The 24,247-nt window shown below is 42.8% G+C and overlaps 1 protein-coding gene across 7 annotated transcripts in view; it reads right to left on the reverse strand.

Moving 5' to 3' along the window:
* LOC120947982 (PDZ and LIM domain protein 3) overlaps positions 1 to 24,247 on the reverse strand; it is a 33,294-nt gene that overhangs the window by 6,712 nt on the left and 2,335 nt on the right. For 3 of the 7 annotated variants that reach the window (XM_040363913.2, XM_040363910.2, XM_040363907.2), the window contains exons 1-4: positions 19,373 to 19,499; positions 18,761 to 19,178; positions 10,215 to 10,540; positions 9,958 to 10,144 (exon numbers count right to left, since the gene is read on the reverse strand). In XM_040363913.2, coding sequence (XP_040219847.1) covers positions 9,958 to 10,144; positions 10,215 to 10,540; positions 18,761 to 18,877 — 630 coding nt within the window. In that variant the 5' untranslated portion in view covers positions 18,878 to 19,178; positions 19,373 to 19,499. Of the gene's footprint in view, positions 1 to 9,957; positions 10,145 to 10,214; positions 10,541 to 18,760; positions 19,179 to 19,368; positions 19,527 to 24,247 lie in introns of those variants that run through there. The other 4 variants (XM_040363908.2, XM_040363912.2, XM_040363911.2 and 1 more) reach the window with 4 other exon arrangements.

A 24,247-nucleotide genomic window follows, 5' to 3' on the forward strand; every position in this document is an offset into this window, starting at 1 on the left:
GAGCTTTGCTCTTAGAAATAATTATTCTTTGATCATTCCTTGGTTGCCATGGAGACGCCTGGTCGAAAATGATCTCCACTGCCAAATTCACTGTACCACTGAAGCGTGCACAGCTGAACACCTTAACGGTTGAATAACATTTTCATAGAGAAACACCTTTAAACCGCCAAGAAGAAATAATCCATTTTTTTTCTTCCCGTTCTCGGTCGGTAACGGTCAATTTGCTGTGTAATGGTTTCCACATGGCCCGTTGCCACGAGTCACGCTCGTGTAGAGGTCCGATTGTTGCCGTGTTGGTACGTTCCTGTACAAGAATTTGGTAAGCCAAACAAATTCTCCCGCAATTCTCGTAACCATCGGGACCAGCAGCGGTGGAGCAAAAGGGAAAGTTGTGCATTAGTAAACAAGTAGCGTGGAAAAGAAAAGCGGTACTGTAAAAAAAAACTCGGACCTTCATGCTGGTGCCAACAAATAAACAGCCCCAGTAGTTGCGGTGTGTAGACAAATTACCATTAAAAGGGTACAAAACTCGCACACACACAAACAAGCGTGGTAAACTCGTGGCAAAAGCCAACAAAACCCACACCCACTGGGTGGCTTTTTCGTGCTAAGCGGTTTGAAGGTTTTGCCCTTAAAGTAAGTGAATGAAATGTATTTTTAGCGATGTGTTTCTGTACTTTATGTCGCGTGTCCATGCCATGCCACGCTAGCAACAGGACGGGACGCTTCTCGACCTCGAGCAGGACTTTAGATTTCTCGAAAAATCTATGTCAATGTCACCCGTTAGGCGCGGGGGACGAACACGCACAGGGTCTCAACATAAGTCAGCGTTATAATTTATGATATGTTTGCTCATTGTTTACATGACGTATCATTGCAAGTGACGAAAATGTATAAATATATGACAGCTGAAGTCAGAAGATCAGAAAAAACTGAAAGTATTCAGTAGATCCATTATCTTCACTGCGTTTGTTGTTAGAAATGTCTGTATCGAAACACATAAATATTGAAGAGTTTTGAAGAGTTTTTGTGTTGGACTACGTTACATTTCTTGTCATTTTTATGTCATATTCTTTCCTGGGAAGTGCCTAAAATCACAAACTTTTGTATCTACTTGCCATGCATGCACATTTGAGCGAAGATTATATAATACTTCAACAAGTTCATCCCTCGCTACGTAAGTCCGCTTTGCCCTCCAAATGGCCAACGGTCGTGTTTTCTCCTTTCACTCCAGCACTCATCAGCCTAGCCGGTGGGGCCTAGTGAGCGATGAAAGGCAAACCATCGCCGTGTAACGAGCGATAAAGAGGAGGGAAAAATCTAGCAATTTCCACACCGAAACGGTCTGCCAAATGGCCAAACCGGTCATCGACAATGCGCGGCATTCGATGCTGGAGGGCAAACGGTAGGGTTTTCTTATATTTTTAGAACATGAAACCACTGAAACGCTCCCGCGTTCCGGGGGGAAAAGGGAACGTGAGGCAAAGTAAGATGGAGGCAGGATGGTGTATACAGTATGCAAACATCCGCACAAAATGTAGAAATCGTTGAAGCATTGGTTCGGGCAGGGGTTTTTTTTTTGCCTTCTTATGTCACTCACAGCCACAGTGATTTATCGTCAGCTTGCTCGTAATGCAAAACTTCGTTGTTGGAGGTGGACAGAGGAGACAAACACAGACATAGAGCAATAATTTGGAAAGAAATTTCACGATGGCAGAAACTTTCTAGAAGGTATGATAAATTGGCACCAGATTACACAAGTGGCTCGGTGGCCGTGAACGATCGAAACTGAACGAAACTGATGTATTGGATTCTTATTTTATCTACATCTTATGCTATCCACAGTGTGTTGTAGGTAGCGCTCGAATGAACCATGCCGACAAGTACTAAATTTACGATCACACACAGCTTTCGATCGCTCTTGAACGGCTGGATGTCTCAGAAGGACGTGCGTCAGCATTAACCTTGAGGGCTTCAGCCAAATCAATCAGCAAGCTACTAATCGCACTAAAGTTCGGTGGTCTTATCTACGCGTTCATTGGGAAGATTTTTTTCACAGCTCAGCTAATGAGGTCGTACGATCGCGTCACATTTAATGGTTGTTTGTTTCTCCAATAATCACACTCTCGCTTGTTGGAATGAGATGTCACTCAGCACTGGTCCCTTTCTGGAGTATATTAAATCACCGAATAATCCCACAAGCCCACAAGTACACTTAAACACGATCCGCTTACTTGGTAGTCGATTTGTGCCTCGTCGTAGTTTTCATTTCGATGCGCGAAATGAATGAACGCGGGCGAACCACGATACTGATAGGCGGCGGCCATTTTTTACTGCACGCAAGCAAGCACACTAAAGCAAAACTGTTCTACTCGCTTCAAAACACTTAACACTTAACTAAGCTCAGAAAGTAGAGCTGGAACAGGCACTAGGCTATGAAAGGTTCGCTAAGGCAAGCAAGGCAGGGCAAGATCTGATCCGTCGTTGTACGATTCCCGAGCGCAACTGACCGTCTTTGAGTTCGAGTCGATTCCAAATGGAAAACGTTCGACCTTCTGGCCTACTCTGATCGATCGTGCAGGGCAGGAGAGAGAGTATAACAGAGTGAAAAGGAGAGAAAGAGAGTACAATTGCGTTTGCGTTTTCTTTCCCACTGCTAGGATTTTCCCTTCGGCTCAAGGATCGCAGGACGCGCAGCCGTGTGGGTGTGTGGGACGTGTCTTAGGCTGTGACGTCCGGTGAATGATCGGCGATCTCCGGCCCGCATGAAAAGCCGTTTGGAGGGGATAGGAGCGAAAGCAGAGTAGCTGGGGGACCGTGGTTCGAGGGAGCGGCAGGGAAAAGCGTACTCGCGAGGCGCAAAATCCGAAACGCAGAAAGAAAAACATCACGCATCTAATGTGTTCGCAGGCGCGGAAAATGCGCGCCAACTCACTGGCTCGCCCCAGCACAAGGTACGGGTCCGGTCCGGTAGGTTTGTTTACGTATTGTGCTCTGGGGACGATGGGTTCGGAGCATCATTCCACGGCGGTTAGGCGTTTGTCTAATCGATTGATCTCGATCGCTCGTGCCCCGGTGTGTGGTTGGCTGAGTTCATATGGAACGGTACATAACCTGCAATGTTTTGGGGGGCTTGCTGTATGGAGTGTTGTTTATTTTGACTATCGGCCGGGTGAAGCGGAAAGCAATAAGGTACAGTAGGTACAGGTTTCCCTTTACATTGTAATCGTGTTGGAGAGTGTAGGAAGAACGCAGGTTGCATAATGACTTGATGATCGAGTTGTCCCGGTGTATTGGCGATCTGTTATGCTGGGGAAGGGTTTACGTGCTTCAGAGTTTAGACGTTTTTCAAATGATTTTATTTAATAGAAAAATCTTTCAATACAATTTTTAGAAATGGTTAATAAGTTCCATTCTTCGAATGGAATGTGATGTTTTGAAAGTAAAAGTAATTATTCCACAGAAATGGTGTTTTGATCCAGGCGACTTGAGTTTGAGAGTTTGTTTTCGGCCCAAGGTTTTCCACCACAAACAAACTCATTTGCCATCAAATGTGTTTGGAGGCTTTCCAAAAACTGAAGGGGATTAGTTCGGTCGTTCCACGGAGTCAAGGGGGTTATAAATAATTTAATATTCGCGAGAATTTTTGTGCCAGCAGTCATGGCTAGATCAAATAATAAATGAATAATCAGTAATTATATGACATTCTTTACTGTTTGGTAAGCTTTCAGTGGATTCATCTTTTGATTGTATCCAGTAATTGTTAAATTTGAGATTTATACACTCTATAGATACTTTCCAAAGATGATTTTTTCTTGAGGTTTCTTGAGGTTGAGGATTTTTTTCTTTCATACGTCTTCCATAAATTACATTGCGGACTTTTGAGGGCACAATTTCATGTAAACAATATTAATCAAACCCATTATTGCATTATTCGTCTCACCGCAGCTTCCATTTGGCCAGTTATAAAACCTTTAAATTACTACATTTATTAATCACACACGAGATGAAAGCAACGAGACCGCCCCCAAAACAGCTGGCTAGAGCACGACAAAAAAACCTCTTTACTTATTCACCACTCCGTCCAACCGTATCTGGATCGGTGCCAAGGAGAAAGAGTAAAATTTGTGTTTCATTTTCTGGAACATTTTTTCCAATCCAGTGTGGTTGAAACTCTGACAAGTTGTCGCCATTTTTACCCTCCGCCCAATTATTACATTCAACGTTCTTGGGTGGGAAATAATAATCCCAAAACAAAGAAAACTCAATTTAATTACCACTCCTGTTGGTGTGTAGCGTTACGCGCCCCGCGTTACAAATAGAAAAACAGAAAACAATTTTCATACGGGCAGCACGCGTTCACCTTACGGCCAGCCGTTTGTGTCCGAGGACGAGGACATTTCGCGTGACCTCATTTATTCCGAATGGTCGAGAAGATATTTTTAGCGACCGTGACAGGAGGGAACTCAATGGTACGGTGCGATTTTTGTGGGCAGTGCAAGGGGGCAACGGGAAAAGTCATACATCGAAACTGGCTAAAATTATCATCCTTTAGCACGTCGACGACCACTTGCCAAGCCGGTCGAGAGGAAAGGAACGAAAGGAGAGATGGGTTGATTGTGCCGAATGTGTCGCGACTAGGAGCGGTGGGGACAGACAGTGTTGGTGATGATACGTCTAGCGTTTGGGTACACTCTCCCTGCTGCTGCTGCTGCTCCACAGGTGATTGGAGCGGTGTGGTCTCTTGCTCGCAGTCGCAGTCAGTCATCCCTTCCGACCCCGACAACGGCAAACACTGGTCGCTCGGTGTCGGCAAAGGGTAAGGTTAGTGTTGAAAGTTGAACTTGATACTGGGCAGCGTGATGAACAGGAGCTGACCAGCATGATGCTGGCGAAGCGAGGGAGTCAATGTTTTCCTTTACTCACACTTGTTCGGAACTTGTTTTCCCGAGCGTCCGTAGCGCCACGGGAGACGGCTATCAAACCGGATAGCGGAGGGAGAAAAGTATCCGGCTGTACCACATGTTGAACGTGCTGCCCTTGAAGCAGACCATACCTTCGGACCGAATACTTCCCCCCTTATCGCTCTCTCTCTCTCTCTCTCTCTCTCTGCATGTGCCTTGGACTTGTGCCACTGTTGGGGTTCGATAGGAAAAGCTGCCAAGGTTTTCCTTTGGGTCTCGGTAAGCATGGGCACGGTTTGTTTGTGGCCCGAGGATGCCCGCACGATAGTTTCACTATCAGTTTCACATCGAACTCGTGTATGGTTTGCGGGCAGGCCTTGGGTGTGACGGATCGCTGGCTCAAGGTCATACACAAATAGATGGTGATGACCCTTCGCGTGAGCATATACATTTGATTAAGTTTTGTTTTTGTTTGTGGGTTTTCTTTGTTGCTATTGATGTTTGTTTTCGTGTCTTTACGCGTCACAAACAACACATTTGTTGACGAGTTTTGTAGCATGCTAGTATGCTTTTGATTCTTATCAACGACGTGGTTTTGGTAATGACGTATCATTTTGGATGGCTTTGCGTAACATTGTTTTCGGGTTTTTCGCAGAATCATAAAAATACGCGTATTTATTTTCGTTTATGGTGTACTGCGAGATCTTCAATGAGCACGCGTTAGTCTACGTTGCATTACAAGTGTAGCGCAAAGTAAAAATACGCGTTTGCATGAATACGAGCGATACGAGCACCCCTGCAAATCCGTTAAACGCCTGGAAGTATGCAATCCATAATCTCCTCTTGACTACGGGACGAGTGCGGGCATGAACAATTTTTCCACAGCTTGTAAGCGGAATAGCGCGAATAGGATCTTATGCATTGGTGGAAAAATACATACACACCGAATCGACAAATGGTTATGTAAAGAAATTCATTAAACATTTATTTTGGAACTGCTTATTTATAATAAAGGGTAGCCGGTTTATGAATGGTACAGAGATGTATAGAAAATCGATTCACAAATTTGTACTTGTTTGTCTGAAGATCATAGGGATCATTTTTAATTGTATTTTATCGTTTTGTTACCAAGACAAAGCAGTAGTTAAAGTATGTTTTGTTCAAAAAATTTTTACTGTCTTTTACTAATATCAATTACTTCTTCTTCTTCTTCTTTGGCTCAACAACCGATGTCGGTCAAGGCCTGCCTATACCCACTTGTGGGCTTTGCTTTCAGTGACTAATTGATTCCCCCCATAGCAGGATAGTCAATCCTACGTATGGCGGCACGGTCTGTTTGGGGATTGAACCCATGACGGGCATGTTGTTAAGTCGTGCGAGTTGACGACTGTACTACGAGACCGGCCCTCAATTACTAACATGGTAAAATATGTAGCTAAAACTCTACTCCAATCAAGTAGAAAGGTCAAAATATTATAATAATAGATATTGGAAAGGCTATATCCTTTACGAATTGCTGAACTTCTTTCCTAATAGACTGTATTAATAGTTTGCATTTATGTGCCTCTTATAAATCAGTGCTAAGTAACGTATACTAACGCTGTTAATACTGTGCTAAGCCTCAATTTATAATGCGTCTAAGATCAAAAAGTAAATCAGAGAGCTTAAGGCCTGAAATAGGATGTAAGCTGTACGGTGGTATAATGTATATAAGAAGAGCTATTGTAATCCAGCATACGTAGAAGAGGAGGGAATTTATTAGCCCGTCGGGTACAATAAGTATGAACGAACTTTGCACTGGCATGCGGGCATGATATCCCGTTACACTCCAAGTAGGTCTGATTGAACATTGAACATCGTTCAAAGATGCTAGATATTTTAAACAACAAACAGACCAATAAAATTTTGTGCTTGTATTACATGCTTTGGATCAAAACAACGCAATACAACATGCTTGTTTGGAATAGTTTAGAGACTTTAGAGGTTTAAAACAATTGTTAAAACCATTCAATAGAAGGCATACCATAAATTTATACATAAATCCAATTTTCCTTCTTATTACCGACGAGTAACATTCTGCCCCACAGTAACACTGTTGTCGCGGAAACCATCTACTGTGCCCTTAATGCATAGTTAGCGTTTGCCCGCTGGCATCCGTCTCGTTTGCCGAAAATACACGAGATAAATTTAATAAATTTTAACTTTTCCAACATTGCCGCAAGTAAATTTGGTACGAAATGCTCCAGAAAGTCCGCTTCGTCCTTCCCGTAAATCAAGGCCCGCATCATCCCGCAACTCTTTCCGTGGGGTATTTTGTGCGTAGTGCGGTAAAGTGCTTTGCTTTGCTATAAGGATTAGTGCCGGCGGAAAATCGCTAAGCAGCACTTGGCGTTTATTTGACGCTCACTCCGATAGCAATAATGTATGTGAAAATAATTAGTTTTGCTGCCGACGGTTCGGCATATGACTCGCTGCTCCCAGAACGGGCTGTGATCCACCGGTTAATGAAATACAGCGAGCCGGAGCTTAAGAGCATACTCGAGCGCGGAAAGTTTGCACAGCGGGTTTGGAATGGGAAGCAAAATTTATTAGCATGAGGCGATCTTGGGGATATCCGGACCCTCCCTGCAGCTACACGCGATACGAATAGTTGAACGAGTACGAAAAATTCCTCTCCAAACTAGCTAACTCCATTGGCAGACGCTGCATAATGCTAGCTTGTTAAAGAAGTTGCATTGTTAAATGAAGTGCTGGTGCGATAAGAAGTAGTTCGCTACTGGGTGGAGTTTTCTTTGCCCGCAACCACAGCGTCTTAAAAACTCACGTGCATCTACGTGAGCGCCATTTTCCATCAACTCCCTGCGCTTATTAGCGAAGGAAAACATCAGCCTGGCGGATGAAAGGGGCAAAAGGGATGCTGTGAAGGGTTCTTCTTCCTCAGCATTGTCTGTTTGCCGACAAGATGACGCGAAAGAACGCGAGGGGACTGTAAATGTGTCACAGGTTGACACAATCCGTTGCTACATACACGCACGCGCGCACACTCCACGAGGTTGTGGCACGAGCCATAAGCATATGTGTGTGTGTTGGCACACACATTTCCTTGCCCCTTTTCTCCAATTTTACCCCTGATCAACCCTTTTAAAACCGCTCGGAAAAGAAGCTGCAAAGATGGGTTAGGGTTCTATCTCGCGATGTCGCTCTGCTTGAGATGATGCGTGACAGAAAGGGGTGTAAACCCATCCCATCCCTTCGCATCCCGCGCCGGGGAGGGTTCGTTGCCGAGCACTCATCTTCAGATTGTCACTTTTATCAACCCCGGCAAGATGCGAGCTGCAAGTGTTGTATAGATGTACAGGCGCCGAGTACCGTTCTTCCCTACACGTACATACGCGGGGAGCGAAATACGTCAAGCAGTAGTTCCTGCCCCTGTTCGACGCGCTGAAGCAATGGTAGTAGTGGTACGTGCCACGGGCGGGAGAAAATTTAATTTATTCATGAAAGCATCCTCTCCAGGCAGCCAAAGGCAGTGGAAAGCTGGAATCTCTGGGCCTGAAACAACCTGTTTCGCTACCGCAGCAAGCTCCGGGAAGACGTTGCTAGGTGACGCTTGCCTGTCTTGTGCAGTGAAGCCGTTCGGTACGGTTTTGGCAGGTTTCGGGAAGAGTACACGGGAAAGAAAGAGTGAGATGGAGGGGTAAGACCACTTCTTCTGGGCGCGAAACGGGCGCGAAAGCCCTAAACAACCGGGCGCAAATGACGATGCCACGAAGGGTTGGGGGGGGGGGGGGGGGGGGGGGCGTGGGTTTATATTAAGATGGGCGCACTTAAACTTCAGGCAACGCCGTCCATGCGAAACGGCGTTGCGAGTGGCAAAGTTTTGTCTTTTCCGAGGGAAACCAGGAGCTTCGAGTGGGAGGGAGTCGTGAAGCGTGGAAAAGTAATTTAAAATTTTCCAAAAGATTCGCGAAACTCACTCCATGTACCTCTCCAGCGCCATTTCAGCAACGCCATAATAGTAAGGATGAGTTTGTTCGTTGTTCTGTTTGCGTGTGTGTGTAAGGCATTTGTCGATGGTCTTGTTTCTGGAATAGCTTTGTTACATGCCAAGGAAAGTTTTCGCCGTACGATCGATCGATAGTGGCCCACGATGTGTAAGGTGGATCTTATTTTGCTCTTAAAATTTTATTTATGTACTAAAATATGTACGTAGTACTAAAATATTTGCTTATACCTTATTAATATACACTTTGGTAGCATAAAGTAATGGATAATTGATTATTGGAATATTTGTACTAGTATTTTGCATGTTGATATTCACATTATGAGTATTAAATTTATAATATCAGTCACATCTAGTAAATCTATCAAATCAAAATAAAGTTTAATACAATAAGGAAATAATAGTGATTACAAATGTTAAGGAGAAGCTGTCTTAGAAGCTGTTCATCTTACCATTTTTATATTATTTCTTATAACAGCAATTTAATCAATATTACGTGATGCTGTTTAACGAAGAACTTAGAGATCAAACAGTATTTAGGGATAATAAGCACAACTCGACTAAAGTGCTTCTTAATACGAGGAATTTAATATTAGTACAACTTAGACTATGTCCAAACGTTTTAAGAACATATTCAGTTGTATACTATAAACGTCTCGTTAGAAACTGAATTATTAAACAAATGCATTTGGTATGTTAAGTGTTGAAATAATTTAATTTACAAGAGTGATTTGTTATTGTTGACTTTTAGTAGAATATATTGTACTAAATACTAAAAGTACTAAGTAGCCATTTAAATTGAAATATCCTTAGTTTTATACACAGCTATTACTTATTGAATGCAAATGTTATTACTAGCTCCAAACCAATATGAAGTAATTTCCGTTGAACTCGGTTTTGTACCACAGCCACAGTAACGTTTGGTGTAGTCCATCAGCAAGCGAAGCGAAAGTATGGAACATGTATTTGTATTATGTATTATGTCCATTTTTTTAAAGTGAGAAAGCACTTAAAACGAAACCTCCCGATGAGAGTGACAGTGACTCTTACCTGATTAGTGATCGCTTCGTTGGCATCGTTCAGGCTGGTCGGGGCCGGCGGTGGGTAGGGCTGCTTCGGCAGATGGTATGCTCCAGTGCCGTCCACGCCGGGAAAGACGGTGTGCGGCAGCGTTTCGACCGGGCGCTCCAGGGCGGCCGCATACGACTGCGGTCCATGTGGCAGCGAGGTTGCCGTGCTACCGAGAAGAGAGGACAAGTTAATATTCGGATCTTCGTCAGCTTTCCTTATCGAATTGACTTCCTTACCTCGGCAACAGCTGTGTGGGATCCGGTGGTGGAAAATTCTGATGTAGCTGCGGCTTGGCCGGCTGTCCCGGCTCAGCGTACGGCTGGTAGGGCTGGGCAAAGTTGGCCGGCGACAGCGGTGCGACCGGATTGCCATTGATCGGATGGGCACTCTGGTGCAGGGCCACCTTGTCGTCGCGGCGCACCGTCACCTTGATCTGGTTGCCGGCGTTACGGAACAGGTTCTGCGCATCGATGTGCATAAGGTCGCGCGCGTCGTACTGGTCGATTTTGGTAATCACATCACCGCGGAGCAGCTCCGGCTGGGCAGGGCTGTGGTCCTGTACCTGGTGGTGCGCGGATGGGCAAGGGTATGAAAGAAAAGACAGAAGAGGGTTAGATTTCAGCCTTGTTGTCCCCTCCAAGAACACACACGTCTCCTGAGGACGACTTTGCTCGAAGATGTTGTCCTTTTTCCCACGAAAACCGGACATTACCATTTGCCAACACTTCCCGAAATCTTCGATCGTTCAGTGGCAAATGTTAGGCCCCGATAAGATTATTTCAATTTGAGAATGACCCATTGAGGCAGGGTGGTTGCGGACGGCTGGACAAACTGGATACGATAACAGGATTTTATGAAACACTTCCGATCCCGAATCGTCCCGTTTTGTGGGCCCTTCCCGTAACAACGAGTGGTCAAGCTAGTTTGCGACGAATGAAAGCATAGTTTTGGGTAGATAATCGTGAGAAAATGTACCGGTTGTTTTCTGGGTGGTATAAATGGACATTCTATTGCTTGAAATTAGTTTGCCAGATTTCACCCTTGGTGGTAATTAAATGTTGTTCGGAGTGTTTGGCGTAATTTTGAGTTTATTACTAATTTGGCCCAAAAAGTTTTAGTTCCACTCGTTTGGTGATTGTTTTTTAAGTTTTGTATCTATATTTGCTCAGGAATCTTTGATGGTAAGTGTATGAGACAAATTAATCAAATTTTGTCTCAAATATCATTCATGTGACAGCAAACATAGAGTTAAAATAACCGTAAAATATAGCAGAAGCACAACTATGATGTGAAAGGTTTCCAAATAATATGTTTGAAAACAATAAGAAACCCGATTTTTATCTGAGTGTTTTGTTAAGAAAGGAAAAAAAAATCATGATAAAGTAACGTTGATAAGGACAAAGATTATCAATCATCCTCGCTATTACCCTCAAAAATGACGAAGATTCAAGAAATAGAAAGACTATGAATAGAAATAGCACATCCAAAATCTATAAAGCAACTTGTCTTGATTTATAATTGAAATGATTATTAAATAAGCCAATATTGTTAACTAAGGACTATATGGAACTGAAGATAAGTAAATTAAACAGCATATTTTTAGGTAATGAATTTCATATTTTAATATGATGATTCGAATAGAAGAGAATATGTACCTGTTTAGTATTGACAAATTAGACACGGATTTTATATTTTTTTTATGTTGAATGTAAAGTTAATTTGATTAAATGATTTATTTGGGTTGTAATTTCAAAAGATTGAAATCAAAGTTTTGATAATAACGTAATGCAATATTTCTTTGCAAAAGAAGAAAAACGATTGAATTTGACTCAAATAATATTAAAAGAAATATAATAGTAATAATATAATTGTAATAATATAATAGTAATATATAAAACTCTTCATATCGAGTAAACTTTATAGTCTAATAGTTTCAAATCCCAAAATAAAGCAAAAGATACTCTGTATAGATAGATTCTGTCTTCATTGTATGCGCCCTTTTGTGTTATTGTTGTGATGATAAAAGGATAAAATTCCAACTTATCAAAGAAAACATTACGTCTAATCATTTGCTGCTACACCTGTCCCATTTTGTGAAGCCGAGTGCCGTCACTTTTAATTAAACCTTGTGTTGATAATGCTTCCATTTGCTTGTGATGCAAATAGTCTTTACATTCTATCCATCTAGAAATCGTCTTTCATTACCGTTTTACTTTGCAACGACTCGGAACATCTTACACATCCATCAGCACCGGTTTCTATACACCGCTTTCCGATCCGATGGGGATTTACCTTCGTCAGCTTAGGTATAAAAACAAGCTTTTTATGAACTCTGGCACGGGCCTGGTAGTAAACCAATAATAGATAACATCTTTTGCCCGAGACTTTGGGTGCAAAATTGAGATAAAGCTGAAAGACATCGACAAAGATTTTTCCTTTTCCGCCACAGGATGCCGCCGTCCTGTATAAGAATAAAAGTTTTGCCTATGCGTCGGCAAAAACGCAACCCAGCCCGATACGAGATGGTTTGGTTGTTGTTGAGTTCTTCAAACCCAACCCCCTACCTAAATACGGGCATTTCATCCTGGGATTCATCGGGGATTGGTTTGTTTCGTCCCCTTTTCATACCAAACCCGGGACGTTTCGGGACAGGGCGAACCTACCCGTTCACTTTTGTAAATATGTTTGCGAGCGTCGCTGAATGACTCCACACGCTGTAATGCTAATGAATGTGTGTCCCGTCCCATACCAGCCGAGTTTCGGAGCATAAAAGCCAAGCCAAGGCGGCGCAAGGCACACGGACGCTACACCGGGGACACGAGGAAAAATTGGGTGTGGCTCCGTGGTATCGTGGTACGTGGTATCGGAGGGAAAAAGGAAAAATCTCAGCATCTTACAAGAGTTTGTTTTCGGTCGGTCGTTTGCGTAACAGTGGTTGCCGTTTTATGGATTGTATTGGACAAAATTAGCTGTAACGACCTTGCTCTGCCCGGTGGGGTTTTAATGACAATGGCACAGCACAGAGAAAGAGAGAGGAGTGTTTCCGGCCGCCTGTTTTAAGTTGGTAATACGATGTCGAAGTTCAGTAAGCACTGGGATGGGGACTGTCATTTGCGAAAAATTGCTAAACTTTTACGCATATTGCGAGTACTTTCCTTTCTGATGGGTAAATATTTAAACAACTTCAACCGATTTCAGTGTAAGCTGAAGGTGGGTGGCTTATTGAAGGGTTGTGCCATCAGTATTGCTAACTTCACTTCGACATTGAAAGCATGACCCGTATGGCCTGTCCCTTCAAACGACACTGCAAAACGGCAAAGGAAAAAGCGATAAGAGGATCTGTGATTGAATGGGCCGTCTTTGGTGTTCTTACTTAAAGAAAACCACCCTGTCTCACACACACACACATCCACTCCGAGCACCGTTTTCTTTACACGCTACAAACAGACCCTTTTTTCCTCGCCGGGTCGTTCAGGCCCCCCGTTTCGCAAGATTAAAATAATAAATTATCTAGAAATTTAATATAAATGAAAATCTAATTTAGATTTTCGCATTAATTAAAAATGGCTACGACCCGCACTTTGCGGCGCAGACTGTGCAGTAGCACGGCGCTGGGTTTCGGTTTTGTATCACCATAAAAGAAAAGCCGGCAAACGACACCGACGACGACGATGACGACAAAGTTTTCTTCTCCGGTACCCGATAAAGCAAAAGAAAAGAAGTCGTCCTTTTCTTTTGCGCCTCCGTTTTTGCGCAGTGGTTTGAGCAAGCATTCCACTGTACGAGGGGGGCGAGGGAACCTGTTTTGCGGAGCAAAGGAACGCTTTTGTAATTTTCTTTTCCCAAACTCTTATCTTTTTTCTGCAGCGACAGAAAGTCGGTCCGGATGTCTGTGTGTGTGTGTGTGGTTTTGACTCTCCTACACACTAAAAGTACACTTGCCGAGCCAGCATTCAATGGCGGGAAAATGGATGGAGAAAATACTTTGAACATAAATTATAATACAAATGGCAAATGCTGCATGCACGGCCATCTTGAGCAAACGTGCTTGAGATACGCTATGGCTTTTGGAAGAAATGAGCAGAGTACAGATGAGGAAATAAGTGATGGGCAGGGGGGGGGGGGGGGTAAGTTTTCTTAGCAAGAGTTTACGGTGCTTAAGTTCGGAAACGGTTCGGAGGGCAAACAAGTTCACTATCTTCATCGAAATAAAACGTAAAAAGGATTCTGGCGGGAAAGGATAAAGTTTTCCTTATGCATAAATTAGCACTGAGAGAAAATTAGATAAGGGAATTGAATCGCTATTCCAGTGGGTGTGTGTGTGTGTGTGGGCGGGTATGTTTAGGCGAGTATGGCTGTGGGTTTATGGTGACATTTTTTACGACAAGGTGATCGTAAGCATTTTCATTTAACGATATTTGGTTTAGTCTTGCGATCTGGGTGTTAGAATATACGGAGGGCCGAGAGAGTTTTATGAAAAAAAATGCTTTCAAATCAAATAAACTACACTTTGAAGCAGACAGATTTTAAAGTACATGTACACAAAAAAGAAACCATTTATCGATGATTTTTTTCGATGATCACTTTTTAGTTACACTCGTGACAACAAGCTTTAATATCAATCATTTTGAGGCGATGCTACCTCATTTACCTTACTATCGCTATTATCACTTTTATTTTAATTTGATAACTCTCAAACGATGCGTTTTACCACTTTAGATAATAATAATAATAATAATCATGTTAAGTTACATTACGAGCAGCAAGTTTTAAGGTACTGAAGAACTTTTGTCAACTCCAGTAATAAAAAATCATATAGAATAAGATATTTACAAACAAATATACATGCTTTTCCAAGTCAGTTTTGAAAGTAAACATTGTTATTCACCGCATACTTAATGTACTTAATTCCACATCGATCTGACATTTCATTTCCATCAAAATAATTTTTACAATCTACAGCATGATTTTCCACACGTCTCAAGCTGGATTGCGTTTACCAGCTCTTTGTTATGTGTTGAAAACCATGTGTTAAAACTGAAATTTCATTTGCAAGCAAATAAATCATTTGACAGCTGTTGAAATGCGAAACTGACTTGGAAAACCCTGTACTGCTCAATGTATTATGATCTCAATGTATATGATTGTTGTAACCGTTGTAGGGTTCCGCCGAACTGTCAGCCAAGCGCATCGCGGATAGGACAAAAATAGTTTAAATAGGGAACGAACGGCAGTTTCGGCCCCTTTTCAGTAAAACGAACTCGCCGAGACAACAAGCCACAAAACGCATAAAATAAAAACTAATTTTTTGGCACCACGCCTAAGCCTAAAAAATTCGGTTTCTTTGTTAGTTTCTAACAATGATACATAATTTTATATCAATATTACAATTTCAAGTGATGAAAAGAGCACACTTTAATAGAATTTGTTACTCAGTTTTCTTTGGAAATTTGACAGTTTATGAGTCAAATCAGTACAATTCGCTCCAATAATTACTAAATGTAAAATGGTTTGTTTGTAGTTTTTTTTTTGCTAAAACTTTCAAAGCGCTTTAAAGAAATATGAAAATTTTCTGCCCACAATCGTATTAAATAAATTATTTAGCATATGAAAGCATGAAATTTATTCAAATATATTCACGATTCGTCTAGATTTTGGCTGAAAAAGGTGACATTCTACTTACACCTCCGCAATCTCAACGGAAGTGCTCTCAACAGAAGTTCAACTGTACATCTATCTCAAAACTATAGAATGATCTTAGAAGTAATCTTCAATAAAATGCCTAATTTTATATTTTTGAAAGAATCATGTCCTACTTAAAAGTGAATTACTTTTTATCACTTCAAATTTTCTCAAACAACCTTCACACAACCCAACTGACAGGCACCGCACCAGGCAAACCAGCCCGTGTAGCAGTCCCGCACATGTCAATTTTAATTGGCTAACCTAGTTATTAGTGAGGCGATAAAATTTAAACAGATTGTGACGGCGTTGGCATGTTGTTATGAAGCATCGCTTAAGCAAAAAACCCAAGGACCGTAGAACCGTACGCAAAACCCCAGTGCGCAGTCAATTCGTGGATATTATGCGCAAAGCATTACGCGACATTGCGCTTCTTTGCAACCGACTGCACAACTGTGAAGGTTAATCGTAGAGGTGAGCTACAGAATTGATCCTTGCTGAAGGAACAATTTTGTAAAAAAAGTTCTTTTACATGCATTAATTTTGTTGATTTCTTTAGCTGCTTTATAAATGAAAATAAATAGCAAAAATGTGTTTGCTCATTTGCAGCCTTAAAGTGAGCTAATAAATAATCATTTATCATCTGGCTCGTTAGAAGATGAAAACAAAAAACCGAACACGCTTCCGAAAGAAGCGAGTGGAAATAATTTGTTTCACATTGACGCATCATTTGTCAGCTTACCGAGCTAGCGTTGATGGTCGGGAGGCCAGCGTTCGATCAGGGTTGCGAATAAATAAGCGAAACAAAATGCCGCGCGCATCGTCGGTTCAGTGAACGGTAGCGAACTTTGTTGTCAGTGTTGTTTTTAAATGTGTTTGTTGGCACAGAATGTGCATCGGCTGCAGATGCATTGGTAAGCTCGGACCACTGCCCGGCTCGGAAGTAAGTGGTCGGAAGTGATACACGCCCATGCGTGGCATCGGTGGGTCGTTGCGAGTGATAGAGCAATCTTGCTACCAAACACGCTGCCAAGAATGCGCTCGACTGAGCTGCTATGCGTCACGGCCATTTCCTCGCGCGCCGTTGCGTCGGCGGAAGCGAACCGTGTGGGATGCGAAAAAGGTCGTTGCTCACAGAGGGAGAGCTTGGGAGAGAGCGAGAGAGGGATACATACGAACGCAATGGTATCGCGTTCAAACGCGTTCGATGGAGACGCTTCATGTTTTGTAACAGGTATAGGACACCATACAATAAAACACTTTCGTAGTTCAGCTCAAAATATAATGATTAAAGCAGTTTCTTCGTTAAATATTGCTACAATAATATACAATAATCCATACAATAATAAAATATCAATCATTCTATCAGAAGTGTAAATTCAAACACTCGGAATTCGAGTCGAGCAGGACTTATGTGACTGTCCAGTTAAGTGTTAGTCCAGTTCGTTTTAGTCCAGTATGGTTTGTTATTATTGTTTTATTAATTGAACAATCGGTTCAATGTTTGCCACTCAATCTGTAGTCCATCCAACTTGTTTGTGAATAAATAAACTTGCTCAACCATATATCAAATATCTTTTCACTGTTTTATGTTAAAACAAATCTGAATTTATGTTATTTTATCAGGTATTTGTTGGCATTAAAGGTATCCATGATACTCAACACTGGACTAAACACTTCTATTTAGTTAAATAATCGTTTCTTCCAAGAATGAGAGTAGATTTCTCCACAAGGATGATATTAGACAACATAAACGAGAGAGCAACATTTTTCCCTTTCTATTTAGTTCCAGCGTGGACGAGAATAAGCGAAAATGGCAATGTAAAATCATGCTTTTTTAATGAATTCCTCCAACATGATGAGTTAATGAATTCCTCCAACGAAACAAACAAGATATGAATTGCTTGTCCTAAGATGCATCATATTTTTACAACTCTTATGTGTAAAAGATCCTTTATGAATTAAGAATAATGCTTGTTTTGTAGTAACCTGAGCTTGACATACATATTCAAAAGAACAACAAGCTGAGCACTTAAAGCAAATTGAGCGCTGTTCGTGGAATCATCCACATGAAGAGATAAAAATGTCCAACCGTCTCACAACTCAGTTCAATGTGAGTAAACTGCACACGACTTCTGTACAACAATAAAGCGTTAAAACTTCTGTGCTACAATAAATCAAACATATTTATTGTCTCTCGCTTACATTGTATCAAATGATTTGATTCGCTCAAACCAACGTCAACGAATGAAAACAATACATCGCTGTAAAAGTAAATAACAATCTTTTCGTTGTTCCAATACATTAACAGGGCATGAACGGATCGTTAAACCGTTCGCGAATGTAATAAAGCAGACTGTTTATCCACGACTACGACTACGTACTTGCCCCTTGAGCTGACCTTTCGTAACCACATTCGTCGGCATTGCCGAGTGCAGCGACATTATTATAGCGCCCCGGCCGTCTGCAAGATGCATTTATCCTTTTTCCATATTGCGTTTTAATAAACACACTGAACCAGAGAACGCGGCTGCAGGCAGGATGGCAACCATTTTGCAAACAAACCACCATTAATCACTGCAAAACTGTGATGCAACACGATGCAACCGTCGATACTGCTGCTGCTGCTGCTGCTGCTGCAGGCCATGTTGGCTTGAGTTTATCCCGATTTTTCTCGCCCGATGGGGTGAGGGAAAAAAAAGACTACGACTGCAAATGGTACTAAAATTTTATTGGCAACCATCCCAAGAAAATGGATATCGGTGTGCCGGTGTGCACTGCCCCGCTGAGACGGAGAGCGATTGTGCGCGTTGTTTTGACATCGTGTGCGCCTCCATGCTCCCGCCTACCCGCCGTCGGTTGTTCTACTCCACCGAGTGGCTCTCAATAACATTGTTTTTTTTTCCTCTTCACTTTAATTTCCCTCTTCGTTTTGCCACTTTCTTCGGCCCCACGGGCGACGTTTTCCGTTTTGCGCAGTCGAGTGGCGAGCACTGTTCCTTTATTTTTGACACAATCGGTCACCGTAACCTTCTGCCGAGTGTTGGTGGGTAGGTTTTGTTCGCTACTTTTATGCTTCCACCCTCTTGACGATGCTTACCCGTGTGATGATAAGTGGTGCGTTCAGGTCAGTACCACCGGCCAGCCGGATGCCCCACGCGACCTGGGGCGAGGAACGCCTCAACGTAACGGTAAAATCGTGCGGTTTTGGACTCATTGCGCAAAAGGGACGATCGGGCTGTAGCTGTATCCCTTCACAGGTTCAAACACACAAAAAACACACACACTTTATTGTACGGAAAATAATATGTTTCAATCCACTAGTTATGTGTTTGTTCGACTTTTTGAAACTCCCACCCTGAGTTGTCTGCTCAGCACCAAAATTACACGATCACTGGCACTTTCTGTGTATGTGACAGAGAGAGTGAGAAGGAAAGGTCGAGAAAAAATCCACGTAACTGTAAAAATGTCGTGCAGCACCTAGAGACACTTTGTCAGGCACACTTTAGAGGTTCGCACTAAAACACAGCGGGAAAAGGATAAGAAGAATTAAATAGATTTTCCAATTAATTCTGTACTGAAATTGGGTTTCGTTTCAATGGGAAAAATCACTTCTTTCTCGATATTTCCCGACAAGCACAGTAAAATTCACACACACACACACACACACACACACACACACACACACACACACACACACACACGTACGCACGCTCGCTAGCTGAAAATTGTTTCCGCGCTGACCGACTTCAGAACCGTGTCGCTTGTCGCTTGTCGTTGTCTGGTTGCACTTTTGCTAGCATCACCCGGGAAGCCCGGCCTGAACGGGGACCTCGTTTTTCTCTAGTCTCGGGCAATGTCGTATGCTCCCTGGGTATGAATGTGTGTGTCTGTGTGCGCGCGTTTTTTCTCTTCTATTTCCCTTCGCATCAGGCACTCACCCGACCGGACGAACCCCGTGGACGTGGACGGACCGCGGTGTCGAAAATCAAATATTTATTTTAATCGCCGGACGGTCACTCGCACTGGCCAATCGTATACGTGTGTGCTCCCGCGACGTGATCGTGATCGCGTGTTTGTGTGAGCTTCGGGAGCTGCGGTCACTCTCTGTGGCCGAGACCAGCAACGATCGTGCATCACTCATTTTCAGCCCAGCTGAGTGAAACCGATCGTGCGATCGTGTGGCAGGGCGAAAATTGTGCAAAGAAAGGGAAGGCAGGTAAGGAAAATCTTCAAGATGTAACGTTCCCTCTTCCACCCGGGGCAAGATGCATTGGTCATCGGACGTGTTGTTTGACTGTCTGTGTACGTGTTTTCCTTTGGGAAGTGTTTTCGTTTAAATTTTAATGTGAATCATGGCCGCAATAAGGCTCGATCGAATCGTCTCGAGTGGATCACTTCACTCGTCAAATGGCATAATGAAGTTGTTCGCGGTGTATTTAAAGCTTGATTTGTAATGCACTTTTACATTTTATACGTTATGTTTGCCTTTGAACATTGGAATCGAACCTTGAACATGTGTTAGTCATCGGCTTATTATTGAACTCTATGCTGCAAAGGAGAGCTTCCCTTTGGTCATGCATGCATTACTCATCGCTACAGCAAATACTCTATAAAATCTGTGAATCATTACAGATAATTGTAGCGAGTTTTACAAAATATTGTAAAGTGTAAGGGATTTCCCTCTTGTATTGACCTACGCTTCGATGTTAAGTTGGGATAGTACTGGTGCGTTGTTTACGTTCTGCCCACTGTACAGATGATTCACACACAGTGAAAACTGATGAAGCTGTTAGTATGGGACGATTAGCACAGTACTAAATCGACTGTGTTGCAATGCTCCTGCAGCAAAGGGAGAATATTGCTGGCAGTTGTTGAATTGTTTATCAACTGGAAGGTTTGAGCATGTTGAAAAGTATAGTTACGCCATTCTAAGAAGATGTTAAACATAGACTAAATGTCATAACTAGATTAATTCTGTAATTGCTGTAATTCTAGGCTATTTGTCCTTCGTTCCGTTGTGGTTATTTCCCACTCCACAGTCACAGTATGCAATCAGCTCACAAAACTGGACCGTAGACACCTGTTGGGTGGCGCTGCAGGAGTGTTCCAAAGTGATAGTTTCTATAAATATATTCCCATGCATAAGCAGACCACGACCAACGTAAACTGCAGTGTCGGCAGCTGAAGTCGCATAGGTACAACACGCTCATATCACGCTCATCGCTCCACGCTTACCCTCAAGGCGTCAGACGGCAATGACGGGGAAAAACTGTAACCTTCTAGCGGTGTATCGATTGGGACACCCCGGGTACCGTACCTCGGTCCAAATTGATGATTTTGAAATTCATAATCGTTTCACTCGAGTGGAAATTATAACCGTTATGCTGACCCAGAGAAAGCACGCTTCGTCTCGACGGCTGCTGTGGTGATGGACGGATAGACCGATGGACACATGAGTCGGTTTCGATTGCAGCACGTCGTCGTTGGAAGTGTTTAAGAAATTCCGTCCATTTTTTCCTGTGCTGATCGTGTCGTGTCATCTGGCAAATCATACCCCGCCCTGGTTGTGGGGTTTTGCTGTTTTGAATGCAGACCAAAATAAAGTCTCTACGGTGGTAGGGATTGTGTTTATGGCTTGATATACCCGCTAGCGTCAAGTGTCTGCGCGTATGGAACCGCTCGGTGGCCGTTTAATGGGGATTTTTGCCTCGTACGTGGATCATTCGGTGGGGGACATTTCGAGCAGCGTAAATAAAACTTAATCCGGTTGAAACGGAGACAGACATTATTTCGTGCTGGGTGGTGAAGTTTCCCAACAAAAAGATAACGCTCATGAAACAGCGCGTTTTGTAATGGATTGGATTTATCAAGGAAATGTAATACTTTAGTTATGAAAAATTGTACAAAATTTTACTGTTCTTAAGTGAACTCTATAAAGTTCTTAATAGAAATAATAAAATTAGTGTTATGAAATCACACCAATCAATTAGTCTATTTACATAGCACAGCACCATTTTGCAACCAAATTCATCAAACGCACATAAACGCACGCGCACCCACACACACACACACAAGCGCAGCCAGTCTCATCCAAGCAGCCATCGCCTACCCCTTGTACTAAAACACACATACACCCATACACGCAGAAATGCCATGCACAGGAGGCGAGCGTGTCGCCGCGAAAAAGATGGCTTCCGGGGATGAAGCTGCGCATTACGCAACGCGGTGGAAAATGATTTTTCCATACCGTTCGCGCAAAACCGTGCTTTGGGTTTCACGGACTGAGGGTGAAATCCTGACAACCGAAGGGTTGATTGTGGTTCGGGAACCACATCCGTGCACCATCAACATCACCACCACCATCTTGCTTTGCTATTGCGTAGGCACTAATACATTGGAAATTGTTGGGCGATGGCGTTATATTGCGTGAACGATTGGAATGAGGCAGCTAATTTGAGTCCTTTTTAGGTTTACGATTTCACATTAGATATTCAAATTAGTATAGAATAGGAATATAATTAGCATTCTATTTGAAATATAGAAGCAGTTTAATGGAGTTAAACATTTTCAAAATTTATAAAATAAATCATGATAAATAAATAACTTACAATACAATTCTTCATAATTTGCCACAATATGATAAATTCTTCTTCAAAATTCCAACTTCTTACGGTCCAATCGTCTTGAGCTCTATTGTAAGCCACATGTTGGAAGTATAGGGCAACCACAAATTGCTCCTTCAACCAGGAAACCCTTCCGGATATCCCTCATAAGTGCATAAGGATGAGATCATCGCTGTGCAAACAAGCAGCAGTGAGACTAAACGATCGGTTCCGGCAGCATTCAATTGCTTCAATTATTCCCCATCAATGTAAGGTTCTATCATTTCGGTTAGCCGGTTAACCAGTCTCTCTGTCTGGTTGGATCGAACGCAGGAACAGCCCCGTGCAGAAACAGATGGTTCCTCTTCGACCGGATATTACTCCCACTGCTCACGCTTACGCCTACCAGCCCACCTCCATACGAAAGGTGTCGACAGTGGAATTTATGCTTTTGGCATTGAGACGTTCCAGCCAAACCGTTCCAAAACAACCGCACAGATGTCTAACACAACCCGTCAGTCTGTCCTGCAAACCCGGGCAAAAAGGGTAACACGTCCGGTTTGGGAATCGTTACTCTGCCTGAGGTGGGTGGGTGGTGACCATTGTGGCGAGTGGCGAGATGTACCCAGGCACACATCTCCAGTCCAATCGCACCGTACGCAGCAGACCAGGATGTCCCGCATGCAGCAGTGCCGGACGCGTCGGATCGATCGCTTTAAAGACCAAACAGACCGAAAGTCGGCAAACAATTTGCAGCAACAGTAGCTTCAAAGCGCTGTCTGTTTGTGCTGACGACTAAATATAGGTCAGTTCAAGTGGTTCAGTTTTGTTGCTCCGCGCAAGGGGAACAGATGATTGCATCTTGTTCCACATTAAAGGCCCCAAGAGAGGGCAGCTTGTACAGGGCCGAGATTTCTAAACGATCTCGTGGAAACGATTTTGCAACCTCTGCTTGATGTAGTAGAAGTGCAAGTTTAATCCTATTCCCGCGGGATATCGAACTTGGAACCGATCCAAACCCATTCAAACCGACCGACCGACCGAATCGGCGCTGCGATAAATGTGAAACGCAATTTACACTGGTGCACTGATTTGACGGGCGAGCGTTCCTACCGAACCGAATCAATCGCACACTAATCAGCGCCACACTTGGCATGGAGCCGGTTCAAGCGATCCCTTTTCCAAGGGCATCAGAGAAGCAGGGCAGAATGCATTGCGTAAAGATTGTGGTGGAATGTTTCATTTTAAAAATGTTTTGCGTCAAAAGTTTTAAACAACCGGCAGTGGGAAAGACGTAGAATGGGCTTTCTCAAGTCTCGGTACAGCAAGACGCGCCAACCAAAAGATTCCGGTTTGCAAGAAAGGAAGAAATTTTGGAAACAGGTCAATCCCGGTGACCTGTGGGATGCATCGGTTGCGGGACGGGTACCTTGGGCGCCAGGTTTGGGACAGCTCGTCTGTACCGGGTTGCTTTTTGTTGGGGCATTATGAAGAATAACGAAGGATTACCTGTTTTGGTAGGATTTTGGGTGGAAAAGAAAATACTTGTTTCGGTGGGAAATTCGAGAAAATGTTGTCAACGAAGGCAATTGGATGTGTTTTAATCTGAATGAAAACCAGTTTGATTGGAGTTTTGTTTTGATCCGTTTTGAATCCATTTTAATTTCAAACAGTAAGGTATAGGAAATAGAAAATTTTTGGGTCCTCGACCTTAAACGTGATTAAAATGCAATACAAATCCTCTATAAGTCTTTTATGAAATGGAAATACATTTCTCAAGATTTTGTTAAAATAGAATACCTTTGTTAGTGATAGATTTATTATTGCACATTTTTGATCATCCTTTAAACTCACAAATAACCATTCATCGAGTGTTTGGAAACCTCATAGACATCAGTTTTTAGTATATATGAATTTTCTTAAGAGCGAACGCATTTTTTCTCGATATCTTACGCTTTCGCGGGTAACATCAAAAGCGGCAC

The sequence above is a fragment of the Anopheles coluzzii genome, chromosome 2 (genome assembly GCF_943734685.1).
Source record: "Anopheles coluzzii chromosome 2, AcolN3, whole genome shotgun sequence".
Classification (NCBI taxonomy): Eukaryota; Metazoa; Arthropoda; class Insecta; order Diptera; family Culicidae; genus Anopheles; species Anopheles coluzzii.